The 27783-nt window shown below is 39.6% G+C and overlaps 3 protein-coding genes across 9 annotated transcripts; 2 read left to right on the forward strand and 1 right to left on the reverse strand.

Moving 5' to 3' along the window:
• Positions 1 to 604: 604 nt before the first annotated feature.
• naxe (NAD(P)HX epimerase) lies at positions 605 to 7840 on the forward strand. 6 transcript variants are annotated; one of them, XR_004634278.1, is made up of 8 exons: positions 605 to 687; positions 3181 to 3371; positions 3462 to 3570; positions 3979 to 4089; positions 5615 to 5725; positions 6083 to 6230; positions 6926 to 7175; positions 7305 to 7840. XR_004634278.1 is itself a non-coding variant. In XM_034704607.1 (7 exons), the coding sequence occupies exons 1-7, from the start codon at positions 619 to 621 to the stop codon at positions 7123 to 7125; spliced, it is 939 nt and encodes a 312-aa protein (XP_034560498.1). In that variant the 5' UTR covers positions 605 to 618; the 3' UTR covers positions 7126 to 7840. The 6 variants fall into 6 exon arrangements, 5 of the variants coding, with proteins under 5 accessions (XP_034560498.1, XP_034560499.1, XP_034560500.1 ...); XM_034704607.1 differs by having other exon boundaries at positions 6926 to 7840; XM_034704608.1 differs by having other exon boundaries at positions 651 to 748; positions 6926 to 7840.
• Positions 7841 to 7921: 81 nt separating this feature from the next.
• On the reverse strand, positions 7922 to 16892 carry scn1bb (sodium channel, voltage-gated, type I, beta b). The gene is made up of 6 exons (XM_034704629.1): positions 15329 to 16892; positions 15064 to 15230; positions 12847 to 13084; positions 11142 to 11283; positions 9153 to 9227; positions 7922 to 8424 (listed from the first exon to the last, which is right to left on the reverse strand). The coding sequence occupies exons 1-5, from the start codon at positions 15381 to 15383 to the stop codon at positions 9158 to 9160; spliced, it is 672 nt and encodes a 223-aa protein (XP_034560520.1). The 5' UTR covers positions 15384 to 16892; the 3' UTR covers positions 7922 to 8424; positions 9153 to 9157.
• Positions 16893 to 18127: 1235 nt separating this feature from the next.
• Positions 18128 to 26443, forward strand: LOC117827781 (zinc finger and BTB domain-containing protein 22-like). Of its 2 annotated transcripts, none has more exons than XM_034704572.1 (4): positions 18128 to 18478; positions 22370 to 22599; positions 22765 to 23536; positions 24999 to 26443. In XM_034704572.1, exons 2-4 carry the CDS (start codon positions 22399 to 22401, stop codon positions 26102 to 26104), a joined length of 2079 nt encoding a protein of 692 aa, XP_034560463.1. In that variant the 5' UTR covers positions 18128 to 18478; positions 22370 to 22398; the 3' UTR covers positions 26105 to 26443. The 2 variants fall into 2 exon arrangements, with proteins under 2 accessions (XP_034560463.1, XP_034560462.1); XM_034704571.1 differs by having other exon boundaries at positions 18129 to 18478; positions 22387 to 22599.
• Positions 26444 to 27783: the final 1340 nt, after the last annotated feature.

Raw genomic sequence — 27783 nt, forward strand, 5'->3', positions numbered from 1 at the left:
AATCAAAGGAAACCCGGAAGTAAAAGCCCGTTTTTTAAACTCTAATAACTAATGAAAAAGAAACTTTTCAGAAAAAAGAGGCCTTGAACACAAAACAGTCAAATACTAACTAAATATCACCACAGCATACGGATGTGAGAAACATTCGTACGATGTGTATTTATTTTTTAAAGTTTAATTGCTCCCCCATTTAAATGAATGGGGGAGACGGATTTTTTGACCTATACTGCAGCCAGCCACCAGGGGGCAGACACTCTGCTGGAAGCTTCACCACCAGCCGAGCGAGATGCACCCCTGGTCTGAAACAACATAGATTTCTACTTGACTAGTTTTATGTCAGATACTTCAAGGGTTTATACAGGGTTTATTAATTAATTTAATTAATTTTGATTTCTCTGCCTTGTCTGTGTTCTGATCGGGGGAGCCCTGAGTGATATTTAACATAATTTATTCTGATTTTGCTCTGAATCTTACTGTGTTGATCAGTGGTTTGGATGTCAAAATGTATATCATCCACTCACTGCAAAACATGTTTATTATTTTTCTTTTAAACCTTTTCATAAGCATAAAGTAAGCACAGCCCTTTTTTGCAACAGTCCTTCTCTCCTCATCTACTGCATGTTCAGAGAAGCAGACTTTTATTTTGAAGGCAGACCTTTGTTTTGTAATTCCAAACCCGGAAGTGAAGTAGGTGACACCGCTGGTCCTCCAGTATTATTGTTCCACACCTTTCAGCTTATTACACTCTGTAAGTCTGCATTGTTTTAATGAACAAACGCGCATGTGTTAGGGGGTTTTTAACATTTGGTGAGTTTAATGAAAACGTTGTTGCGCAATCGAGCAAAGTGACGCTCAAAGCAGATATTCAATGTTTGCTAACAACTCACACTTTGACTCAGTCTGCAGGTCTGGGATCTGAAGTAGCCTTCAACATGTCCTACTTGTTTCATGACTAGTGTTTGTAACCATTATCCAAACAAACATCTGTCATTTATTAATACAATGAACACTGACTGACTGATTTATGTAGATTATATAGTTCAGGTGGGCCATTCCACCATATGGGTGCCTTTTGCTTGTTATGATTGTAAACCTTCAAAAATGAACATATTTGACCTTTTTTGAACACTGCAATTCATAACACATACATTTAACTTTTCTAAATCTGTATTAGCCCATCTCAGGCAGCTTTATTTTATTTTTTTACAAGGTTTCAAAGCGGAGGATTTTTGCATTTTTTTCAATCCTGTTACCAAAACTCAAATTACATTGAAATAGCATGTTAAATGTAAAGTCAACTATTTTCTGTTTTGCCCCTCAAAATTATTTTATTCAATAGACATGGCTGTTTAGATTTTCAAGTGAGTGATATTTGTGACCCAAAATTACTTTGAAGGAACTCAAATTATATTTTTTTTAAATGTAAAGTATTTTTTTCTCTTTTTTTTTGTGGAGACTCACACTGAAATATATTTTTTCATTTTGCTATTTGACTTGTTATTTGGTTAGACAAAAGTTGGACTAAATATAATTGGAAAAAAAGTGCTTTGTCTTTATTTTTCAGATGATAAACAATAAAGTAACAGTAATGAATATCAAGTAACACAAATGTGTTTTTTTGGTTGGGTGCATGTTATTCTAATTTAAATAATGTTTTTATGCTCTGTTTTAACAGTAAAGCACTTTCAGTTGCTCCATGTATAAATGGTGCTCCTTTTTATTATTATTTACATTTACATGTTTTTATTTTTTACTTTTTTTTAGACTCAGACAACATATCACAAAACAACAAAGCAGCCATTAGACTCAGAGGCAAAAACTTTTGAAAACACCTAGTCCATAGTCCGAAAAGAATAAATAAATACAAGGTAACACAAAATTAAAAATAAGTAAATACATGCATACACAATAATAATAATATTAAAATTAATTATAATAATTGAAAAAAAAGTTAAATTAATAAATCAAAATAATTGTGTATATATTAATTAGAATAATACAAATACATACAGTAAACTTTACAGAAAAATAAGTAAATAAAACAAAATAATAATAATGTATGTCACAAATTAGCCCATCAGAAAGTCGACCAAAAAGAAATGAAGCAACATGCGCCCACTGTATCTGGAAAATAATGTATAAATAGTGCTTTATTAATAAACTTGTCTTGAATAAAGTTGCATTTAGTAAAGCTTACACAGGTGGAGCATGAACAGAAAAGACAACAAACATTAGTAGAACGGAAAATGGAACATTTGGCCTTCTGATATGAAAAAGTACAGAACATTTTTACCAAAGTAACAAATGATATCCCTTGTTCCTTTTTATGTGTTCATAATGTTTCTTTTGATTTTGACACGTGTGAAGCACTTATTTTGATTATTAGTTGATTAGTGTAGCAGATGAAATATCAGAGGAAACTTTTTAAACATTTTGAGCATTTTTCAGAAATCAAGGTTACACCATTAAACTGCTGCTTTTGTTTGACTGACTAAACAAATTTGGGACAAATTTTATGTTGGCATAAAACAACAACAACAACAACAACAAGCTTTAATTTGTACGTCTGATCAGCAGAAACAAACAAACATTTACTTGACTTTTTCTCAATAAAATCACTGATTGATTGATTTTCAGAATTAGTTTAGACTAAACTGTTGGAACTTGAAGCTGTGGAGATTATCATGGAGGTATTTAAGAATTTTCTGACACAAAAATAATCAACCACCTTGCTTGGTTTGGTTATTTCAGTGCAGTACAATTCAGTCTGAGTACTCAGTCAGACATAATGACAAAGCCTGGCTCATATTAAAGTTTACACACAAAGGGAAGCTGTCTTGGCCTCTTTGTGTCTTCTCTTCCTGTAAAACAAGGTGAGCAGGAGTCGAGAGCACAGCCATGATTGATGTGAATCATCTTCAGGTGCTGTGAGTTCTGCTCACAGCCTGTAGGTGGATGAGGCAGCAAAAGAGAAATGCAAACGAGCAGTGAGAGCAGTGTCGCAGCTGTAGGAGGCAGCAGAGTCAGCAGAATGAGCCGCAGAGCTATTTGAGGAAATCAGATTTTTATCTTGGCAGAGGCTCTACAGCCACTTTAATCAAACTTGATTTAGTGATGATTTACTGCTGGGGACTGGCTTCCTTCATTTTATGAATGAGAGCTCTTCTGTCTTGTTTCCAGGAGCTTGGATCCCTCTGGATGTTGAGTGTGCGAGCTCTGTTTGGGATTGGCTTCCTGGTGACCTCGAGGGCAACAGCAGGTCTCGCTCAGACGGGGTCATGCCCGCTGTCTGCTGCAGCTAACAACCACAAGAAGGACTGTTTCAGAAGCAGAGCAGCATCCACCATGGCCCAGACCATCAAATATCTGGGGTGATGCTTAAAACTTAAATCTTAAATCACTCAGTCTGTGTGTGGTGTGTGTTTGTCGACTGTCCACACTAACCTGTAGATGCTCCACAGGCAGGAGGAGGCCCAGCACATCGATGAGGAGCTCTTCAGTGAGTACGGCTTCAGCGTGGATCAGCTGATGGAGCTGGCTGGACTCAGCTGTGCCACAGCCATCACCAGGGTGAGACGTGGGATGGAGACGGGGCTCTCATAAGAATAAGAACTAAGCAATGAGAGACTAATGCAAGCTATATATAAATCCAAAATGATGTTATGGATTATGCATATCTCTTAAAACACAACTATAGACTGACTTTTCAGTGCATGTGTGCACACACCTTAAAGACCTTTCAGATGCCACTTTACTGGGTTTCCTCATGTCTAGCCCTGCTACCAGGAAATCATGTGTTAAATTCACAGATTGATATGTCTAAAACAGATTACAGCTCAAAGAGAGGAATAACCCGATTACTGCACTCAAAGCTTATACACTATAAAGGAAATCCTCATCTCTTTTCTCACACACCAGATTAGAAGCAGGGCTCTAGAGCTGAATAAGAGAGATTGTTTTTATCTTTTTGTCGTGCAGGCGTATCCGCTTACTTCTCTGGTCAAGACCAGACCGTCTCTGCTGGTGATCTGTGGCCCTGGTAACAACGGTGGTGATGGCCTGGTCTGTGCCCGACATCTCAAACTCTTTGTAAGTGTCCTTTAATTATGTTTCTGTATGATCCTTCCTAGCATTTGTGGAAAGTAACTTGATACTTTTTTCAAGGTTTGAAGCATTCAAACATCACTTCAGTACTCATATTTCATGGTCTTCTGTTTCTACTTTTTTCAAGCAGCTCCAGTTTCTACTCTTTTTTCATTCTTTGAATTTTAATAAGTATTACTCACAGCTGAGTAATAAACTATCAATCAATCTTTATTTGTATAGCGCCAAAACCCAACAAATGTCATCCTAAGACTTTACAAACAGAGCCGGTCTAGACCGTACTCTATGTTCTATTATGAACAAAAACCCAACATCAAGACAGGATAAGATCCAGTCCCATCTTACAGACAGGACTCAGTCTGATCTCATCTTAATCCACCATGAGCAGAGCACTTTGCAGCATTTAGCAAGTTACAGTGGCAAGGACAAACTTCCTTTAACAGGCAGAAACCTCGAGCAGGACTAGACTCATGTTAGACACACATCTGCTGAGACTGAGTTGGGGTTGGACAGAGGGATAAAAGAAGATGAAGAGAGAGAGATGACAGTGGTGAGACAGATAGTAGTCGTTTATGGCACAGCAGAAGTTTATGTCAGCGACTCAGAGGAACCCACGAGACAAGGGAGCTCAGGGACTCCAGAAATGTTTATGGTTTGTAACTTTAATGGAACAGAGAGAGATAAAGTAAGTGATAGGCAGACAGAGGAGAGAGGCGATCCCGGTGTGCTAGTTTCCCCAGCAGTCTAAGCCTATAGCAGCATAACTAAGAGTTAGTCCAAGCCTAACTTTAAGCATTATCAAAAAGGAAAGTTTTGAGCCTACTCTTAAAAGTAGAGAGGGTGTCAGCCTCCTCGACCCTGACTGGTAGATGATTCCAAAGGAGAGGTGCCTGACAGCTGAAGGCTAGACGTCCCATACTATTTTTAGAGATGAGCAGGCCTGCATACTGGCAGCATAATGTTCTAGAGGGGTAATAGGGCACTATGAGCTCTTTAAGATATGATATGATATGAAGGTAGATGAGTTTATGGGGAGCCAGTGTAGAGAAGCTCACAAAGGAGAGATGTGCTCTCTCTTTCTAGGTCCAGTCAGCACTCAAGCTGCAACATTTAGTCCAGCTGAAGAGTCTTTAGAGACTTATAAAAGGGAATTACAGTAATCAAACCTGGAGGTAACAAATGCACGGACTAAAGGGTGATGTTTGCAGAGAAGAAGGATCTGTAGAGTTGATGGGATTGAAGATTGATCAACACTTGATTTGAAGTAGATAAGATGCACCTTGACCAGTTACAACAACAAAACGCAGGAATAAAAGTAATTGAATGTTAGGAATAAACTATGAAAGGAGCTATTAAGCTGAGCGAGAACCTTTACTGGTCCATTACAGTCAAAAGCTCCTCCCCCTCTTGCTTTACATTAAACCAGATCAATACTCCATTAGTGTGTTCAGCATCCTTTAGCCACAACATCTCTCTTCACATTTCAAACTATGCTTGTTTTGTCTCTCAGGGTTACGAGCCCACCATCCTGTACCCAAAGAGGCCAAACAAACCTCTGTTCCAGGGTCTGACCACGCAGTGCCAAAAGATGGAGATCCCTTTCCTCACTGAGATGCCTGAGGTCCGGTATTTATTAATAATTCAGTGGAGTGAATGACTGTGATGAGAGATCCTCTGCACACTGCGTTTATCTCTGTTGTTTGCAAGCACCATCTTTCACATTATCAGATCTTCCTCAATGAGGCTGCAGCTTGATTTGATCAATCCTTCATTATCCCTGTGGGGGAAATATCTTTTTATTGTGGCTGAATGCTCAGTCCACATGATCAATCAGAGGATGACCAGATGTTTTCTGGTTACAGATCTGCATTTTATAACACTTGATTGTTTCACTTTGTGGTCAGGAAATGTCATTTGTTGGTCTTCTAAGTGACAATGTGGGGAAAAAAAATGTGTGTTGGAATTGTATTTTCTCCAGGCTAAATTGGTTGATGAGGCTTACAACCTGGTGATAGACGCCATCTTCGGCTTCAGCTTCAAGGGCGCCGTTCGGGAGCCTTTCGGTTCCGTCCTGGACGTGTTGAAGAAGACGACAGCCCCCGTCGCCAGCATCGACATCCCCTCAGGTCAGACCTCGCACCACAAACTCATTTCCAAAAACACAAAAATGCACTTCTGATCATATTGGTGATTTTTAATCTTCTGCCAAATGCTGCCTGATACATTGCGACACACCTGATCCATGGGGAGCAGAGCTTTCAGTCGTTCTGCTCCTCAACTCCTCAACTCACTCCCACCAGACATCAGAAATATTGACTCAAAATATGGCTCAAAACCCATCTGTTCCAATCTGCATTCTCTGTTTAATTTCCACTGCTTCATTTTTTAACTTGGTGTTACTTTGCTTGTTGTTTTTATTTATCTTATCGTGTTATTTTATTGTGTTTTAATCCCTCTGTAAAGTAGCCTTGAGTGTTAAGAAAGGCGCTTTTAAATAAAATGTATTATATTAATATTATTATCTCCTGTTTTGGTGTTCAAGGAGAAAAAGTTAAGGGACAGGTTTCACTGATTACCATGTTCAAGCTGTAAAATGGACTTCTATTTTTGTGGGTCACATTAACCTCAGCCTCATTATGATTGGCTGCCTAAGAGGACAAACTCGGCTCCAAGGATTTAGACCATGAATCTAATGAATGAAATGAAAATAATCCAGCAGCAGTGGTCTGATTTTATAACTGCTTTAACTCTCTGTGTTGATCATTTGGAATACTAATCTCTGAATTTGCATGAAATTGATTGTTGTTGTTTTATCCTACAGGCTGGGATGTGGAGCAGGGAAGTGCAGACGGTCTTCAGCCCGACATGCTCATCTCCCTCACCGCTCCGAAAAAGTCCGCCTCCATGTTCAGAGGACGATACCACTTCCTGGGAGGACGGTTTGTGCCTCCGGGTCTGGAGAGGAAGTACCAGCTCAACCTGCCGCAGTACCCCGGCACAGACTGTGTGTTACAGCTGTAGGAGACATAGAGGCTAAAGTGCTGTATTTTAAAGGAACAATTCAACATTTCTCATCCACCTTTTCCCAGAGAAGATCGATATCACTGTCATGTCTCTGATGATCACCAAACTGTCTGGAGGCGTTAGGCTTAGCATTATGACTGTTAACAGGTGCAAACAGCTAGCCTGGCTCTGTTTAAAGTTGGAAAAACATGCCTCCTAGCATCTCTTAAGTCCAACAATTAAACATGTCCTTTGATTTTTGTTATTGATACCCAAACAGCAGTGTGAAAACTACAATTTGGGGTCTGCTGTTTCTGAGAAATACATCTGGGTAGTTTTTAAAAAAATACTGGTGGTCAACTCCAGACCTTTGACATGTTTTTAGTAAAGATAGATAATTTGTTTCCCGAAAGGAATCAAGGAATTTACTCGATTACTGATTGTGTATAACAACAACAAAGGATACGTGTTTAGTTGATGTTTGAGGGGCTGGTAGGAGCATTTCTGAGCTACAGACAGAACACACTGTCTCTTGCTAACAATCTCCAGACTCCATCTCTGTAGTTATTAATCTGAGAGTGGTATCAGTCTTCACAGCCTTTCAGGAAATCAAATAATGTGTTACTATTCCCCCAAGTCTAGGAGTGTGTTGGTTTCCATTGAGTGTATGATGGTGGTTGTGATCTCAAAGGCTGTTCTGTAAATCTAATAAAGATAGAATACCTGGAAAATATTCTTAATGTTATTCTCTCTGTAGCCACAACCTTCAGTTTAAATCAATCAATCATGATCAAAAGAAGACTTCTCCACGGCGTGTACTTTTTCGGTTTTTATTCGTACTTATTCAGATTTTATCGAATGTACAGCTAATAACTGGAGAGACAGTCTATCATAGTCCATGACATTCTATTTAGAAACTTCACCATACATGTTTTGTGTTTCTATACATTAGGTGGTGGTGATGTAGTAAAAAGCTTTCTGGAACAATCAGCCTCGTTTTACAACAGACCCCTCTGTAGTACCAAGAACATTTCATATAAATGTGCGACTACATAGACTTACAGAAATACTGTATGTACAGTATATGCTTTGACATGTGGCTCATTAATGCATAATGGTTTCTCATGGGAGTGCAGAACATGCTTTTGCGCTGAGTACTATATACAGTGCTGGTACCATGCTCTCTTGGTATGTCATATCCGTACGTGACTTATGTAGAGGAAAAGGTAAAATAGAGACTCGAGATGCAGAGGAGTTTTCTTCCAAAGTTGTCTTCATGCAGAGGTTGGAAGGATGTTATCAGTCTGCAGAGGAAGCCTGGAGATAAGAGACGAATGAGAATAATGAGTCGAATGGACAGTTTTCAAAAACACTGTGAAAATCCAGCCTTAAAATGAACCACTAAAATCTCTAAAACCAGGTAATGGGGGAGAATTAAATGATCAGTGCTTCTTGATCAAAGTGTTCTGCTTAAATTTGTTGGTGCAGCAGCAAAGGGAGAACTGGCACACAGAGAACAAAAGATGAACAGATGGGAGTCGTGGTTAAAAACATTCTTTAAAAATAGAAATAATGTGGAGCTGAACAGACAATGACAATGCAAAGTCCAGCCTGGAGATTCTAGCTGATTTAGACAGACGTTTTGTTAAGATTTCCCTAAAAACACAGCTGAATATACGACAGTTTCTCAGTTAATGGGTTCAAACAAATGTTGCAAATTAAGGGCGAACAGAGGATCCTTTTAGCTTAGCTTGGCATTAAAATTTGGAGAAAAAAAAACTCTTGCTTGTCACTTTTCAAAGGTAAAATCCAATCTGCAGCTCTGCAAAAGCTAACTCTAACATTTCACATCTCGTTTCTTCAGCTTGGAAAAAAAGAAGTTAAGTGGGGCACAGAGTATAAATATTTAAAATAATGTTGAACATTTATGTAACACAGTATAAAACAAAATGACACATTTTTAACAGTCCACAGTTTCAACAAAGTTTCAATGTTTCCTGATGATGCTTCTAACACTGCATTTTCCCTCCAAGATCCCAACGTACCTGTGCTATTCTCCGACCTGCACCCCTGCACAGTTGTCTTTACTTTCCGAGGCTATCGCTAAATATTCAGCATTTCTAGAAGGAAAAGAGAAGAACACACCCTCAGTGGTTGTCAGAACGTCTTACCTCAGTGAAATGAAATTGGTGAAAAGAATGTCGAAACAAAACAGCTATGGTTTTTATGACAGGTCTTTGTTCCTTATTTTGACTTACAGGAGGGAGGTTTTGGATTTGGTTTTGGTTTTGGTTTTTACTAGCGAGGAGGAGGATGAGACAAGACGAAAACATGACAAGTAGACACAAGGAGCGTGAGAGGATAGACAAACACACAAGAGTGAAAACACATAAACATAATGGAACCATTGACAGTTTAAAAATAAGTCCGTAGGAAGAGGAGGACAGGTAAAGAAGAGAAGAGAGACAAAAACAAAGGAGAGTGTAATAAGGTAAGTTCAAATTAAAGGTGTGTGACTTCAGCGGTTGAACATGAATAAGATATGGATGTATTCATGACGAAATACACACTTTATAGTATTATTTTCACACTAACTATTGTTTATAATCTGAGTCAAACAAGCGAAATTCAGCAGTGTGAAAATATTAGCTGTCGAAGCTTGGTGACGTAGTGACTTCAGCAGCAACAAGCCAGCCCGCCAGTAAAGTGCTATTGCGAGGCAGTCACAGTAGCTCACCAAGCTTCTTCCTATTTATTTTCTATTGAGTAATTTATTCAACCAAGCTTTTATTCCTTTTTTTATTCAGTGAAGGGTTAGCAAAAGGTAAAGGTAGCACTCCAGCAGCCTGTTGCACCAGCTGTGCGTAAGTTGTGTCCTAGGTTAGGATGTAAAGTCCACCCTGAACCAAACCTTGAAACTAGTTAGTTTGTAACTTAGCTTGTGTCATTGTCAACCAAAACATTGTTGCAGATATGACGTTTACACTTCCAGCAGCCAATCAGAGGAAAGCACCAATTGTGATGCAGTGGTTGTTACATTGTTATCTTTCGTGCCTAATCGTCTCATGACTGACCATTTCCACCAACTGCAGTTACTGTCGCATTAATCAGCCTTTACGTTGAACTATCTCAGCTGGTGCAACGCCAAAAAAGTTAGTAGAGTGTAAACTCCATCCTAAATGAGAAATTACGTTCAAACTAGGCCACGTTTGAACTGAAGCACAGGTGGTGCGACAGGCTGCAGGTTGCTAGCTGTCAGTGAGCTTAACTCAATTGCTTCGAGCTTCGCTCTTTGTTCTGTTTCCTATGTATCAAGTCTTTTTAGCGCTCGGTCCCTTACTCTTCTTTCACTGAAGAGGTAAACGAAGCACTCCAAGCCAATGTAGCTGCTAACCCAACACTGAATTCAAACATTACCAGGAGACAGACTCGAACCATCCACTGCTGTCTCACAACTGTCTGTAAACCACCTTTTTGTTGAAGAGGGAACAGACAGAGAGAGCAAAGCTATAGAGCTGAAAAGCTTCATTAGCTTCCTTCAGTTTTGAATGGATGTATTCCCACGGGAAGAAGCGTTGGAAACCAGGTGTAATTCCTTCCAACAAGAGTTGCTCAAAGACGTGCACAGACTGTACCTTAGGAGTTGACAAAGCCCTTTAGTTTTAAAGTGACCATAATGACAAGGAGGTGGCCTGAAGCTGAATTTGTTCTAATGGCCAGCAGGGGGCGACTCCAATAGCGGCATCAGAAGTAACAATACAGATGAGAGAATGATCCTGCTTATCTCCAAAGTGTTTGTATCTCAGGAGCTGAGAAAGGCAGTGTTGTTTTGAGCTGGACCGCTAATTGTTGGTTAAAGTCACTAAAAGGTTGTCAGTCATCAAAGAACTTTCTGATCCATTAAAAAAAAAACGCTAATCCATCCATAAAAAGCTAATGCACTGTTTTCCTTCAACATCACCGAGGGAGTTGAGGGTTCCACATGCCTCGAGCGAGTTGTGAGCATGCAGATGTGTTTTAATGGAAATACTTACGCCGCTTCCCGTAACGCTTCTTCCCCAGCTGCCGAGATCTTCCTGTAGCAGTATATCATCTCTATGAGAAGCCAGACCTGAAGGCCAATGATGGACACGTACATCATGACCTCAGACACGATGGAGGCGGTTCCTCTGGTGGCTGCACACAGGAAACAGAGGAGTAAATTAAGGACACCTGTTGTTGCTTACAAGCTCAGTCCACTTTCCTGTCCCTAAGCCCCTGACTGTTCATTCCCCTTGGCCAAATGGTGGGTTGACTTTATAAGGGTCTTGGACAGTATGTGCAGTATGCTGTACTCTGGGTATGATATCCTTTAGTACTAAAATTGTGCTTAAATAAAACAAAAGGCTGAATGAACAAGGTATCTCATGCCACTGGATGTTTCTTATGTCTGTTAAGTGTTTAACTAATGTTTCTTGAGTCTTGCACAATAGCTTTATGGGATGTTTATCTCTTAAAAAGTGTCAATGCCGAGGTTATAATTTGCATGCTTCTATTTTCATATGTTTGTTTTTGTTGTTCCTTTTTATTTGTTTTTCACTTAACTATATTGTGGAGACATTTTATTGTATGCAGAATTCGAGTCTAAGACAAATCGGCTGCAAGAACTGTATTATTTCATACTGTATGGTGTGGTACAGTGTCGGGTCGGGTGGTATTGTATTGTACAGCTCGTACTATCTCATGCCGTATCATATCCTATCATACCGTATCATAACACATGTTGCATTGTATTTTGCAGTTCGGATTATTTAATGCCGTATAACATCAAATCATGATGTGTCATTTCATGCCGTGTCATGTGGTACTGTAGGTTGTATTATTTCATATACTATAGTTTCATATCATTTCATATCATATCGTGTTGTATGATATCATACTGTACCTCTTATTGAACTGCATGTTATGACCTATAGCTAATGTATTGTATCACATTTTATCCCATCCTATCATATCAAATGGTATCGTATCATACTGAATCATTTGTATTAGACAGCATTTTATCATCTGTGCCTATTGCACCATATTGTATCACATGACATCGTATGGTATTATCATATTGTGTCATGTGTCGTATCATAACATAGCGTGTCGTGTTATGTTGTGTCATAACACAGCATGTTGTATTGTGCCGTGTTGTTTCGTGTCATCTTGTGTCGTGTTGTGTCTTGTCATATCATATCATATCATATCCTGTCTGACCTCAACAACAGAGCCATCATACACAGAGCACGCACTAACATTAACACTGGACCCCCAACTCCCCCTCTACTCAGTCTTCACAGTACTCGCATCTGGTCGCAGATACAGATCGCTTTACTCTAGGCAGGCCCGGTTTGGCAGAAGCTTTGTCCCGTTGGCCATAACACTGCTAAACAAAATGTTAGTAATGTGTCTGGTGTGTATATATGTGTCCTGTGTGTTCATATGTGTCCGGTGTGTATATATGTGGGATGATGTGCACCTTTGTTGCGGGGCTGGGTGGATGTTTATTGTTTATTTGTGTATTTTTTGTATAGCCTGTGACAACAAATACCTTTCAATCTCTCTATCTCTCTATCTCTCTATCTATCTATCTATCTATCTATCTATCTATCTATCTATCTATCTATCTGTCTGTCTGTCTGTCTATCTTAGCTTCCTACAGCCATATTATCTAATCCTACAACTGATTCCATCAAACCCCTCCTTTCACCTTACCTTTAGCCACCACACTGAGGTGGACCACCTTGCTGACCACGGTGTTGTACTCGTAAGAAGCGTAGAAGAGGATGCGGTTAAAGAAGCACTGGTAGGTTCCCGAGTCGTTGAAGGTGACATTGAGCAGGTAGATGGATGCGTCTTGGATGTCGTTGCTCCTCTTACTTCCATTCCAATCCACACGGTCCATGAAGTGCTCATGTTCGATGGTGGGGCCGTCCTCGTTGTAGGTGTAGATCTGGTGCCACAAAGACATCGGTTAAATGAGATACAAGAGCAAGTCAGTGGCACAGCACTCAAACCATGTACGCATGTTGATCTGATCAGACTTTATGTGCAGGGAATAATCATGGTGTATCATTAGTGAGGATTAATTGAGGATTGGAGGATTTTGTGACTTAAAAAATAATAAAGTGATTCATTAAATCAAAGATACAGACCCTGATGTTTAGACCCTGACAGTCAGTCTGTATTATTGTTAATAACTGTGATCTCCATTTCAGATATGCTTGTTTTTCCTCACACAACGTCAGGGGATTTGTTCACACAAGTAAGAAGAGTTAAATCTCCCCCTGACTCATATTTGCATCTATAGATTACAGGTAATTTGGGGCTATGATTATAATTTGAGTCTTTTTGAGTCACGTCCCATATATTCCCTTCTTTGCACTGATTTTTGAAGTGTAGGCTGAACACATTAAAAGACAGTTATTTCAATTAACCCCATATAATGTGCAAAGCTTTCCTTCTTTATGTATTTACCCCAAAGTAATTAAGTCTCTTTTAATAATAAAAACTGTTTGTCTTTCTTTATTTTTAATTAAAACATGAATTCATTCTGTTCTGGGCTTAGAGTTGATGGGAATTGGTGGTAATAAGGGTAAATGATCTACAGAGCATACATTCTCAGGATGAATTGATTGCCATTCTGCCCATACGCAGGGGGCTGATATTGTGCTCCTTTACTGCTACGTCATAAAGAATAAGAGATAAGATACATTACCGTACACATAACATTACATTAATGGCCAATATTTTTAGCACTACAGGAAGTGGCACTGAGAGACAGCTTACATTAAATTCATCACATAAATCTAGATGACCCCAAACTTGTTCGTGTTATGTGTGAAAGGGTTTTTGAAAAATGTTCCTTGTTATGGACTAAAAGCCAATCACACAAAAAAGAGGAGAATGGCACAAAGTTTTAACTCTCTGTAGGAATTCTTCACAATTCTTCCCTCCCTTCTTCCTCGACTGTTAACTCCAGTGTCTCTCTGGTCCCTCCTCACAATGAGGCCCCTGTTTCCTCCGTTCTTCTCCCCGACCTAGTCTGACTCCCCCACACATCTGGTATTTGATTTCTTATTAAGCTATACCGAGCTGTCTTGCAGCTGCATCATTGCAACATCTACTCCAGCCACTTTCGGAGTCCAACACAAGGTCAACACCGGCAGTATGTGTTAGCTCTGGAGCTTCAGTGATCTCTGTGGTGTAAAATATCACAATCAATTCCAGCTGAACCTCACAATGGCCTCGGAGCTGGCCGCTATTGTGTAACCGAGGGTGAATGTGTGTGTGAGAGTAATAGAGAGATGGAAAGGAAGTGAGCTCAGCTGTGTCTTTTTAAGCATGCATATATTAATAGTCTGTGTCTTGAGGAATGTAGCCTTCCACCAGTTTGATTTTAAGGATGCTTTCAAGCACTAAACCCTCCTGTGCTCCATAATGTGCTGCGTCAGAACATTTCCTGCCAGCCTCAGGCTAAAAACTCTTCAGTGCTTAGGCATTTTTCCACCACAGGAAATGTACCCTGGAACTAGGGACTTTACCCCTGAACTAAGTGCGTTTCAACAGGAGGAACAAGGGTCTAAATTTAGTTCAGGAGTAGATAATGTCCCCCCTGAAAAGCCCCTGCTTTGGGGGGTAGTACTTCTCAAAGGTCCCGGGACTTTCGATTGAACTTAACGGTGTTTGTGGAGTTAACACAGTTGTTGAAACACAGATGGAGTTCCTGGGAATGCATACTAGTTTAGTTTTTTATCAAGATTTCAAAATATTATTTTACTGCCTGATTTGCACAATCTACCCGGGACTTCAGCCCACGGTTGAAACCCAGACAACAATGGGGGCACAGGAACCTTTAAGTTCCGGGGGAAAGTAGTTCTGGGGGCCAAAAGACCCAGGAACTCTTGGTTGAAATGCACCTCTTGTACTCACATGAACAAAGTCAGCCTCTCCTTTGGGCCTGAAGTACCACTCGACTGTGGCAGTTCCGTCCACCTCACTCCTCCTCTTGCAGGACAGGCAGCCTAGTTTGAAGCCCTTTCCCGCTACCGCCTCTGTGTCAGAGTCCGGCTCTGCACACGCCCCATAACACTGGTAGACTGTACACACACACAACAGAGACAGGCAATCATTAATCCCATGTTTACATAATGTAGCAGCAAAATATGAAAGGCTGCACACAATATGCTAAACTCACCCAACAGGCTGCAGAGAAGAGAAAAGAACAGGAGGTGTGCTGCTGCTGTTGCCATATCAACGATTGTTAGAGCAGCTGTTTTATTTGAGGAGGAGTCTCCAGAAGTCCAAACTTTTACCCTGTCCCAACAAGTATGGAGCTTCAACAGATTCCAAGTTTGTGAAGGTCACTATCTCTTTTAGTTTTTTATATCCTAAGATGATTGGAGCAGTGAACTCTCAAAGCTGTGCATCAGTAAAGCGTTGCCCAAATATGTATGAAGATTCTTGCAGCTAGACATGCATTGTATAGTGCAAATTGTATCCGCCTACAATCCTTCCTTTTTTCTCAGAAATCTGTTGATGAAGTCCCAACAGTTGGATCACTGTTGCTTTCCCTGATCTTTGGCACGAGCCAGAAACAGTTTCCTGTTTTTCACAGGATTTGTTGCCAGAGATTATTGCTGCTTTGGAGACAACCCCTGTCTTTATCTGTATATTCAGCTTCTTTGTATATTCAGCTAATGCAGCCAAGAGGCGGGTTTTGTACTTTTAATTATGGAGGAGCACATGAAACAATCTAGATATCAGGTGACTCACAGTGTTCCCCAGAGCAACACCCTGAGATTTGATTGTATTTTTTCCCTGAGGATCCTAATATGAGATGCACAGATCAGTCATAAACCCTGCCATAGGCCACATGCTCAGCTCTTCTATGTTGAAAATACAGACAGCAAAGGTAGACAAAGCTTAATATTGTTTTTAGATAATGTGCAACATGAAAGCTACAGACTGAACGTCTTCAATACACACACACGCTAGTGCATATACAATTAATTTGCATGCTCTTGGGTAAGAATTAAATGGCTACCTCTTACAGGCTACACGATACTAATATTAAATCCAGACCAATCTAATGAAGATGTTTCTGGTTAATCGGATCTCTGCAATCAGAGCCTACTGTCCTGCTGTAGAGGCCTCCTCTGCTCGAGTCCTCTCTCCGGAGAACAAAAACAAGGATGCTGTCCTGTCCCTTTTTTTTTCTGCGATGACAGCTGAATGTGGAAAAATGTGGAAATACTTCATCGAATCAATCCATGCTCATAGGAGAGACGCGTCTTAGATCGCGCAGGCATTGCAGAAAAAACTGCGCGACCACACACGGCTACATAAAAAGCCAGCCCACCCAAAAATACAAATGTAATAAACGTGCCAGTTCACGGTGTTTTATTCCTACGCCACAGCGGCGCCTCTGTCGCTCTGAGCGCAGGATGCTGCAGATGCACTGCGGTAAAAACGCCAGTGCGTGTATGACCGAGCAGACACCTTCATATACGCACTGAGCAAGCCTCTGTCCCAATAATGCCCTTTTTTTTTTTTTAAAGGAAAACTATCTTATGATTGCCGAGGGGCATCTATGTGTGCTTCCCTTAGCGTCCACAGCACATTTAATGAGAAATAGGCTTTTATAGCTGTGGTGGAGGGATCCTCTATTAATACGTTGAACTGGCCCTTTAAATTAACTCTAGAGAGGCGGGGGGGATCGGATTCTGACAGCAGGAGTCAACAGCCTGTCCTGCATTCACGAGGTGTGGGATTTTACAGCGGACCTGAAGGACAAAACACATTTACAAAAGAATAAACACTTTTATGAAGTTGGAGACAAATTTACATTTTGGAAAACATTTTTATATTTTTTTTTCTTTTTTTTAAACTTTGTTTATTGATTTTCACAGAGAAAAACAATCACATGCCTCCGTAACACTGACTAACTCCCACATTTTAAATCCAAACTCAAAACCCATCTGTTTAAACTGGCTTATTCCATCTGACCACAACTCCTCTGTCCATTCACTTAAAACTTTTTAAATTGTGTTTTATTTACTGTTTGCTATTTAAACTCTATTTGTTTTTAATGTTGTAAGGTGACCTTGAGTGCCAAGAAAGGCGCCTATAAATAAAATGCATTATTATTATTATTACATGCAAAATTAGAGGTTGGTACATTTTCCTTTTTTTTTTTTGGGATATGACCCCTCACCCGATCACTTCTGGATCACTTCCGGTATCTGGTACATTCCCTTTCCGTAAAAATTAAATGTTAATTTGTTTCAGAAATGGTTAAAGTGTTTCATCTTTTGTAAATGTGTTTCCTTAAATGTAAATTTGTTTTGGCCTTGGTTTAAAGTGTTTTGCTGATGTAATTTTGTTTTATAAAATGTAAAGTTGTTTTCCAAAATGTAAATTTGTCTCCAACTTTGTAAAAGTGTTTCAAGGTGGCCCTGAAAGACAAAACAAATTTACAAAAGATGAAACACTTTTACAAAGTTGGAGACAAATTTACATTTGGGAAAACATTTTTACATTTTGAAAAACATTTTTACATTTTATAAAACAAAATTACATTAGCAAAACACTTAGAATGGCCAAGGCCAAATCAAATGTTCATTTAAGATCAAAAGAGAGAAAGTGAGACAATTTTACAAACGACGGAACACTTTTACATTCCCTTTCCATTAAAAATTAAATGTTTGTTTCAGAAATGGTAAAAGTGTTCCCTCGTTTGTAAAATTGTCTCACCACTTGTAAAAGTGTTTTTTTGATTTTGTAATTTTGTTTTCTGAAATGTTAATTTGCTTTACAAAATGTAAATTTATTTTGGCTTTGGTAAAAGTGTTTTGCTGATGTAATTTTGTTTTATAAAATGTTAAAATGTTTTCCAGAAAGTTAATTTTTCTCTAACTTTGTAAAAGTGTTTCATCTTTTGTAAAATTGTTTTGTCCTTCAGGGCCACCGTACCTTTGCACCTTAAGATTCCGAGCATTGGAGGAGCACCTGAACGCGTCATGATGATAATCGATGCTCATATTAAACTGTAGTCACAAACTTGTGTCACCAGCTTGTCCTTGTCGCCAAATCCACAGTGAAACGTGACCACTGCGATGGCATTTAACAATAACTCACATCATCTTACACTCCAAACACCCACTCACGTTGTGTTTGAGGACTCTGATGCTGCTCTGTCCACCAGCTAGCATCAGCTGCGCCTACAGGCAATGTAGCTAGCTTGTTTTGGATTCACACACAGTGGAGTGACAGTGCTACACCTTCACTTTGTAGCACTAGCAGAGAGCATCTAAAGCTGTCCCATATTCCCATTACCTCCATTCAGGTAATTAAAACTACTTTATTATTACAGAGCTTGGTAGACATGTCAGTTTTAGCTAGGTATCATGGAAAGCTAACACGAGCTAGCTAGCTAGCTGTGTTTGTTGTGATCTGGGAAAGCTCTCACATTGATATCCTCTTTAATAACATCATTGATATTCACAGTAAAGTCCTATCTTACTCTATAACCTCTGTTTACTTTGGCTCTGGCTGTGTAAATACGCGTATTAACAGCTTTAAAGATGGGTGATCGATCAAACGAGAAGGTCCAGACACTCACAAGTTGATGGATTATATTTTTAATCACTTTTAAAGTTAAAATCCACATTTCAGTCCTAAAGTTGTGATCAGTATCAGCTTCTTTCATCAGATACTAATACTTTGCCTAGGAGAACATAATGTGACTCATTAATTCTGCAATTAATTACAAGACAACCACATTGAGCAACCACACTGTTATATTACATTATTATTGTTTACTACATTTTACAGTCATATTATATACCCATATGTATTTATTATTATTGCTTAATCTGTCATTACCAACCATAATCACACCATGTCAACCTGCCACTACTGAAACCTTTTTAATACTGCCTGTAATTACTGATATTTTAATCCATTTGTATTTATCTAAATTCCATTTGTAACATTGTATATATCTAAATTGTATTCTATCTTATTATTATTTTTTTAATTTTACCTTTAATTTACCAGGAATAGTCCCATTGAGATACAAAGTCTCTTTTTCAAGGGAGTCCTGGCCAAGACAGCAGCATAAAAAGTTTCACAAATAGAACAGGACAATACATACAGTGACAAGTAACTATTACATTGATTTATAAATTAGCAGTGTTAAGCTTTAAAACATGTGCACAAGCTGATCAGATCATCCTTTATCCTAGTTTTGAAATCCTCCAATCGAATTAAACAATCCAGTTTCAGGCGACACTGAAGTTCAAACCAAGAAGACGGAGCAAAGACATTAAAAGCACTTTTACCAAAGAGAGCGAGACAGAGAAATGACAAAAAGAATTTGTCCATGGGATCGAAGATGACAGCCACTGACAACTTTAGGAGTCAATAAGGAGCATAAATAAGACGGCAGCTCCTGGAGTATGGCCTTATAAAGAAAGACATACCAATGTTTCATTCTCCAGAGTCCAACATTTTCAGTGAGGCTGAGGAAGCATGCATATAAAGAACATCACCATAGTCAATTACAGATACAAAGGTTGCTAGAATGAGCTTTTTACGCGCAGCAAAGGAAAAGCAGCGTCACTTCACCCTCAGTTTTTTAGTAAGACTCTCAATATGACGATTAAAAGAAGGATTTTCATCTAAGAGAAAACCCAAGTATTTAAATGTTGGGACACATTCGATTTCCTCATTTGTGGAGGTGAAAATCTTAGAGTCATTTTTCACCATCCTCTTGGACTTGGAGAAATACATCACCTTAGTCTTGTCGGCATTTAAAACCAGCCTTAGTTTACATTATATCTTTATTTATCTATTCCCCCCCCGGGGATCAATAAAGTAATATCTTATCTTATCTTATCTTATCTTATCTTATCTTATCTTATCTTATCTTATCTTATATTGGTACACTATCATATCTAAATAACTTAGGACTTCAAACCATCCCTGAAAGGTAAAGTGCAGGATAAATGTCAATGAGGAGTCAAGAAGAACTGAAGACATGAAGTCAAATTGAAAGGGAAACCTGTTTTGAGCACCCCATGTTTTTAAAGAGATGAGGTGCTTTTCTTATACGTTACAAACTAACATTAAGTTTAAGTGTCAGATGTCAATACTAAACATTGGCGCCTTGTTCAAAAAGTTGCTCAAGAATCATGTGAGAGACAGAGATGATTTATGCACAGCAAAACCTCAAAATCTTACCAAGTGAAATTGTCTCATTTTAGTCAAAATCTTCTCCCACTTGATTTAAGATAAATTTACTTAACAAGTAACATTTGAGAAAGATAGAGGGACTTGTTTTAAGACATCTTAAGTATCTTGTTAAGTGAAAACAATCTTGAAGTTATCTTGTTTTGAGTTGTGATTTAGAAGAAACAAGGTTTATTTTACATTTCATACAGTTTTCAAGCTGAGATCTTATTTGTAGAAGAGGGATAATCTTGATTTAAGACAAACCCTTTATGTGATTTAAGTAAATGCATTTTATTGGAGAATCTATCAGAAAACAGCTCTATTGATAAAAGACAGAAAGAAAGAAAGAAAAGTTGTTTTTTTAAGGGTGGGTTACAGTTTTCAGGCACTGTTTCTTCTAAATCAGATAAAAATATACATCCTCAAACTACATGCACACAATGAAACACCTACTTTTGAGCATAGCTGGCTTATCCTAAAGAACAACATGACTGAATATTAGTATATCCAGCTCACTATGAGAAGACATTATATCTCAAAATGCTCAAATTAAACTTTGTAATCTTATTTCAAGTACAAGATGGTCTTAAACCTAGTTCAAAAAGCGTCCAAGAATCATGTGAGAGAGACTTGATTTATGTGTCATCATCATTTGGTGAATTTCCTTAAGAGAGCATATTTAACGTAACACTTACCTGTTCTTTGTTGCTTATTTATTTGTATTTATTTATTGTATTGCACATATAAAAGAACAAAACAAAACATTCCTGCTCAATAACATGAGCCAAGATATAACGGGTAAATTCAATGATAAAAGTAACCACTAACTTTAGTGGCATGTTATGTGCAGGAGTTTGTCAACACAAAGACAAAGCATCAATGTAGAACAGAATATCTGCATGCATCTAAAAACAAAACTCAAGGGTTAATAAGAGGGATTCATATTGAAAACAGTGGTGAAAAGAACTTTGGCCCCTTTGCAAACTCTCAGGGTCAGATTTGGGGTCCAAAACATAGGGTCACATTTCATGATTTGTCGATTTAAATAGAGTAACACGGTCTAACTTGATGATGATGACTTGGTAGCATGGCAACAGTGGAGGAGGCTTCTTGAGTGCTGTGTTCAGGACTGCTGGGGCGTTTCAGACAGAGGCTGAAATGAATGAAATTACATTTTTTGAAGACCCTTATCCAATATAAGTAATGAAATGTGAGCGCCTGAAAATGAGCTTAACACTTCCTCTATAAATACATAAGTGATATTTGGGGCCAGTGATATGATGTCTGATTGTACTGCACATGTCAGGACGACAATATCATGACTCACCAAAAAAACAACAACAATTGAACTGAGTTAATTAAGGTAGTATTGATTGGGAAAACAGGCATTTTGATGATATCATGCCATTACAAGTTGCCTACATTTTCGATAACTGAGACACCATGCAGTCAAACCTCAGCTTAATGATAATAATGCAACATCATGAATCAGCCTGCACCATATGAGAAAAGTAGTCAATGTGACATTATGCAGTATTGCAATAACCATATGATGTGTGATAATCAGAGTGTATATAAGTCATAATTCAGTTTCTTTATCTATCTGATTATTGTCACGTTTACACAATCCCTGTGTTTGTAATATGTCCCTCCAGAGTCTAAAATGAACCCAAAAATACACATTTTCTCACCACCCTATTGGCTCTTATTGATTTGAGAGTAGTTAGTAGCGAGCTTGAGCTTCATCCAATTGTTGTGAAAGCAAAGCCGTGTTACTCATGCCTCCAGTCAATAGGTAAACTCTGTGCATGCTGGGTGAGAAAACGCTGCCTGTTTACTTAAAAATGTCTTAGTCACTGGGATGAAAACAGACTTTGCTATTTGTTTCTGCACATACACATATTGTGATATTAATGCACTTCAGACATATTGTACATCCATAATAAAGACATTAACTCTGTAGTCTTTGATAAGGTTTTTATTAATGCCTGTATTTGAACAGATTTATTTTCACTGCAGTTTAGTGTGACCATGGATCCGACCTGCAGTGCTCCAGCATCTGGTCTGACGGTCCAGGTGTGCTTCCCCGGTGCCCGAGCTGCTGTTTTGGACAATCTGAACCGCCAAAGGGAAGAAGGGCGGCTGTGCGACCTTTCCATCCAGGTGCAGGGTCACGTGTTCAAGGCACACCGATGTGTCCTCGCTGCATCCTCGCCTTACTTTCATGACCAGGTGGGTAGGATTCATAAGTGTGTGATGTACTGTGTGCATCGTCATACACTGCATCAAAAGATGGATGACAAGACAGCTCCTCAAAAGTGAAGCCAACACATTCAAAGCTCCTCCTACTGACTGACTGCAGATTAATTTGTACTATATTTTTTTCTCTCTCTCCAGGTGTTACTGAAGAATGTTACGACTGTGTCCTTGCCCTCGGTTATGGACCCGGTGGCCTTTGAGAGTGTCCTCAGTTCTGCGTACACAGGCCAGCTGAGCATTGTGCATGATGACATTGTTAACTACGTCACTGTGGCCAGCTTCCTCCAGATGTGGCACATTGTGGACAAATGCACCGAGATCCTGAAAAGACCTCGGCCCTCACCGGAGGTCCCCCCAGGAGAGGCCAGCTCAGCTCCCCCTGGCTCTGCGTCTCGCCAGCAGTCCCCGAGCAGCTCAGACTGCTTATATCTGGAGAGGGAGGGGCGAAGGAAGGAGAGAAAGCCTGATGCATTGCCCCCATTAGCGACATGGAGACGGCCACAGCAGTTTCAAAGATGGGGTCGAACTCGGCCCTCATCAGCCCAGCACTTAGCAGACTCTCAGCTGGACGCCATCCCATGCTATGCAGAGAGTGATTACACCAGCTGTGAGGAAGCATGGGTATCCAGCCAGGCCAAAACCAGCCACTACGCCCATGATGGACCCGGTCACAATATCCGGCATCACGGGGTGTTCCCCAGTGGTGAAGCGTTAAAGCAGAAAGCCAGGATTAATCAGCGAGCTGCACTGCTGAGCGCCGATAGACTGCTTGTTAAGAATAGAGAGATCGGGGACAGTGATGAGGCACAAGAGAGAAAGAAGAATGAGAAAAGAGAGATTGAGGCCGATGAGGGAGTAGGAGTGGAGGCGGTGGAGAAGAGAGAAGGCTTTGCACAAATGGGACACTGTGGTAAGATACAAAAGCTTTGTTTTACTTTAAACACAAACAATACTTGTCTGTCCGTCACAATGGTTTGAACCAGATACACAGCTTTATGTACAACATTTGGATTATACTTTGTCCTCTCCAGTGATTTACCTGCATGCACATTTTGAATAACCGTCCTCTCACTAGATATGTGCACTGTCTTTCTAATTTAGCACCAAAACAGATTGCTCTACAGCAGCAAATCCCCAAATCCTCAGAATACTTAGTGTGCATACACTGACTGACCTTTCCTTTGGGGTTCACTTTCCAGAGATGAGTTGACATTTACCAGTATTATAATCTCATATCGGAGGCTTTCGTTCATTTACAACGAATCCCTTTTACTCATCATGGAGAGCAGTTGTATCTTGGCAGTGTGCAAGGGACACATATAATCTTGGTGCATTGGAGTGAGTCACTGTAGTGATCATTGCAAACTAAGCGAGAGCTGTACACAAGGCCAGATACTGTAAAGCAACATGAGTGGGCAGCTAGAAAACCTTAGTAGTCTCTACTTTATTTAAATCTCAATTAACAGCAAACAGTTTGAGTGTCCGGTAGAGTATCCATGGCTGCAAGTACATGAAAATGTTGGTGTAGTATTCATTTTAATTAACTGTGCCAAAAGCTTCTTCAGACTTTTGTCATTCTCAGTGTTGAGGCAAAAAAAAAGAATGTTTCTTGCAAGCAAACATCAATAAAAATGGCAATCAAGTTAAAGATTGACTAGTTTGACACTTAATCTGCTATTCTAATCAAAGAAAACAGCACCTCTATGAGTCAAACTGTACTACCTTTCTTTTGTCTTCCTGACCCACAAGAAGTATCTCCACATTTAGGAGTTCAAAGCTTCCTTGAGTAGCTTTAAGTTTGTGTTGATTTTGGCGCCCCCTGTGGACAAAGCAGTGTGTCTAATATCTTTGCTGATCTTGTCTTGGGTATATATACAGTAGGTGGTGTTTTCTGATGAAAACTCGCATCTAACAGTCTTTTGTAACACTTATTTGCTGTAGAACATGTATAAAAGGATGATTCTTCATTGTGATCATCTGACACCCACCCGCCTGGCAGTGATTACATGCATATAAAATAACTACATAGGAATATTTTATTTTATTTTTATTACTTGTTGCTGATGGTGTTGTTTGTTTTTGTAGGTCGAGAGGCATCAGTATTGACATTTTTTAAGTAAATCAGTAATGTAACAAAAATTTAACCGTAGATATAAAATGGTTATAAAATATGGTTATCATATCAAAATTATATGCCACCTTTTTGACCCTTTTAGTTTTTAACTAAACTTTGGTCACCACCACCAGAACAGTACAGAATTAAGACATGCAGTCTTAATGAACAGTATTTCTTCGATGCACGTCGTGTTTATTCTCCGTCCTCTCTGCAAAGTCCACATCTGCATCTCATTTTGTTTCTATTTCCCCAACAGGCTTCCACCCAATTCCACATGAAAATGTCACTCCTGGACAGGCCACAGGGAAAGCGAGTGTGGAGGAGATGAAGGACAAAGGGCAGAGGACTTTGGTAGGAAGTGATCCCTCTTCAGACCTGCCCGGTGTTCATGCTTCTTGCCAAACAAGTGAAGTAGCTCCAGGCCCCTCCTGCTCAGCCTCAGCTCGAATGCAGTGGCAGACCGGTCCCTCGTCTGAACAGGAGCCGAGGCTGCAGGACGGAGAAGCCGGCAGCTGCAGTAAAGACGAGGAAGAAGAGGAGGAAGAGGAGGATGGGGACTTTGAATGCTTCACAGGAGGGAGCTTTAGCAGAGAAACATATGATGAGATTGAAGAGGGAACAGGACAGGTTTCCCAGAGGCCTCTCGTGCCAGGGTCTCCTGACTTTGGCGTTGCTGGCTCAGAGGTTAACTGGCCTTCCACCAGTGCAGGACAAGGTCAAACAGCAAATCGCCACGTGTCTCCATCCTCTGCTGCTTTTCCACCACCCTCTTCACCCCCAACTCCCTCATCGTCATCCTCAGTTTCCCACGCTGGCGCCCCCTTCGCAGGCAAAGTCCACTTTTGCCACTGCGGCAAAGCCTACACCCTGAAGAGCATGCGTGACCGGCACGTAAAGATGCAGCACCTCAATCTACGCCCCTTCGGCTGCCCTGTTTGCACAAAGTCCTTTAAAATGAAGCACCACCTAACAAAGCACCTAAAGACTCACGGAGGGCTGCGTCCCTACGAGTGTGGCCTGTGTGGGAAGAAAGTCATTTGGAGAGACAGCTTCCTCAGGCATCAGGCCCGATGTGAGAGACTTGCCTCCAGCTCCTCGGGTAACAGTAACAACACGAGCACGGCAGCAGATATTGATGACGGCTACACTTACGGGTTTGAAGATGGAGAGGCTTTCCTGGCAGGGGGAGGACAAGTGAAAGTGGAGGAGGTGGATTTTCAAGGGGAGATGGAGGACGGGATGGGCGGCCTGTTTAGCAGTGTGTCTGGGATTGTGGACGAGCTGAGGACTGGGCCACAAAGTTTGAACATGGGTGGTCATGTTTTCAAACAGGAAGCGAGCGAGGGCTTCGGTGGAAATTAAACCTTAATGTGAAACAGAGGTTTTCAGCTTTTATGTATATTTTTTAATAGGATGGATGGTTCAGAAAAAAGCAATCATAAAACATATTTCAAAGGAACCTTTTAAGCTGTGTAGTTTCATATCATGACGCTTTAAACTGTAGTGTTGTGAATGTACTTCTTCACCCCTTTTAAAGTTCTTTTGCATTTTGCACATAAATGATCTGCCATCGATGGAAAAGAAGAAAAACACAGGTCATACATTTCTTTCATTTTACCCTGCCACCTTGATGTTTCTTTGCACTATGTATAGAAAAGAGCTCTTTATTCAAATAAACCATTTGGGTTTTTTGGTCGATTATGGAGTCTGGATTTTTTCAAAAACACTCATTCTAGAAAACCAAATCTAGTGTCTCATCCTGCTCTATTTTATTGTGTCATTTAAAACCTCGGAAGCTCATTTTAGAGTACTTCACATATCCTAAAACAGTAGTTTTAGTAAGTTATTTCAGAAAACCGGGCTTCATTTTATGAGCCACTCGACCTGAAATGAGTCTGACAACCTTGCTCGACAACACCATCTTTTATTTCTAGAACACTTGTGCTTAATTAAAACATTTTGGGATAATTCTACAACATAAACAGTTATTTCATTGGTCAATTCTAGAACACTAGGGCTAAATTAAAACATAGAATCATTACAAGTCATTTTAGTGGGTCACTCTAGACCACTAAGGCTCATTGAAAACATTGCAATGCATTCCACATTAACTGTCAATGTGGTGGCTCAATCTGAAGCTCATTTTAAAACATCATGGATCATTCTAGAACATGACGGGTCATAGCAGTGAGGAATTCTAGAATGCTGAGGCTCACCTTAAAAACAATATTTGACATTCCGGAACATTACCTGACATTCAATTGGGTCATTCTAGAACACCAAGGGTCATTCACATAGATCATTGCTAGAGAACTAAACCTCCAATAGAATAAGTGTGAACCGTTCTAGAACACTGGAAGTCATTTTGGTGTCATCACCCATATATCAGGTGAGTCATTCTGAAGCTTATTTAGAAAAAAACATGGAACATCCTTAATCATTAAATTGGTCATTTAGAATCCCGGGACCCATTTTAAAATAAGATGTATTCATTCCAGGACATTTAATGGGGTTATTCCAGAGCACAGACAATTATTTACGTGGACCAATTACAGAAAGCTGAGCAGTGGTGATTATTCTAGAACATTGCAAGTCATTTTAATAGATTATTCTAGAACCCTGAGGTTTCATCTCAACATTTGCTAGGCTTTTTTTATCACTTCATTGCCTGTCAGTTCGGTGGGTCATTCCAAAACACTGAAGGTCATTTACATGAATCAATGCTAGAAAGCTCAAGCTTCATTTAAAACAGTGCGGATTCTTCTAATCTAGAACAATGCAAGTCATTTAAGTGGGTCACTCTAGATCATGGAGACTAATTTAAGTAGGTCATTTTAGTACGAGTAGGCTCAATTAAAGCCTTTTTGAGCATTCTAGAACGTTACTTGCCTGTTGCAGGTTATTCTTAAGCTAGTTTGAAAATACTATGTATCGTCCTAGAACTTTGGCATTGTGGGTCATTATGGAACACTGATGAGGTGATATTTTTTTCTTTTAAAAAACACATTAAGTTAAAATGTTGGTTTTCAGTACTAAACGTG

This window comes from Notolabrus celidotus, chromosome 16, assembly GCF_009762535.1.
Source record: "Notolabrus celidotus isolate fNotCel1 chromosome 16, fNotCel1.pri, whole genome shotgun sequence".
NCBI classification, from domain to species: domain Eukaryota; kingdom Metazoa; phylum Chordata; class Actinopteri; order Labriformes; family Labridae; genus Notolabrus; species Notolabrus celidotus.

Coding starts and splice junctions, on each gene's coding strand:
- naxe (XM_034704607.1), top strand. CDS start 619: ATGTTCAGAGAAGCAGACTTTTATTTTGAAGGCAGACCTTTGTTTTGT. Junction 4,090..5,614: donor CCCGACATCTCAAACTCTTT/GTAAGTGTCCTT, acceptor TTTGTCTCTCAG/GGTTACGAGCCCACCATCCT. Junction 5,726..6,082: donor TCCTCACTGAGATGCCTGAG/GTCCGGTATTTA, acceptor TATTTTCTCCAG/GCTAAATTGGTTGATGAGGC.
- scn1bb (XM_034704629.1), bottom strand. CDS start 15,383: ATGGCAACAGCAGCAGCACACCTCCTGTTCTTTTCTCTTCTCTGCAGC. Junction 15,231..15,328: donor TCTTCTCTGCAGCCTGTTGG/GTGAGTTTAGCA, acceptor GTGTGTGTACAG/TCTACCAGTGTTATGGGGCG. Junction 9,228..11,141: donor GAAGCGTTACGGGAAGCGGC/GTAAGTATTTCC, acceptor TTTTCCTTCTAG/AAATGCTGAATATTTAGCGA.
- LOC117827781 (XM_034704572.1), top strand. CDS start 22,399: ATGGATCCGACCTGCAGTGCTCCAGCATCTGGTCTGACGGTCCAGGTG. Junction 22,600..22,764: donor CGCCTTACTTTCATGACCAG/GTGGGTAGGATT, acceptor CTCTCTCTCCAG/GTGTTACTGAAGAATGTTAC. Junction 23,537..24,998: donor TGCACAAATGGGACACTGTG/GTAAGATACAAA, acceptor TTTCCCCAACAG/GCTTCCACCCAATTCCACAT.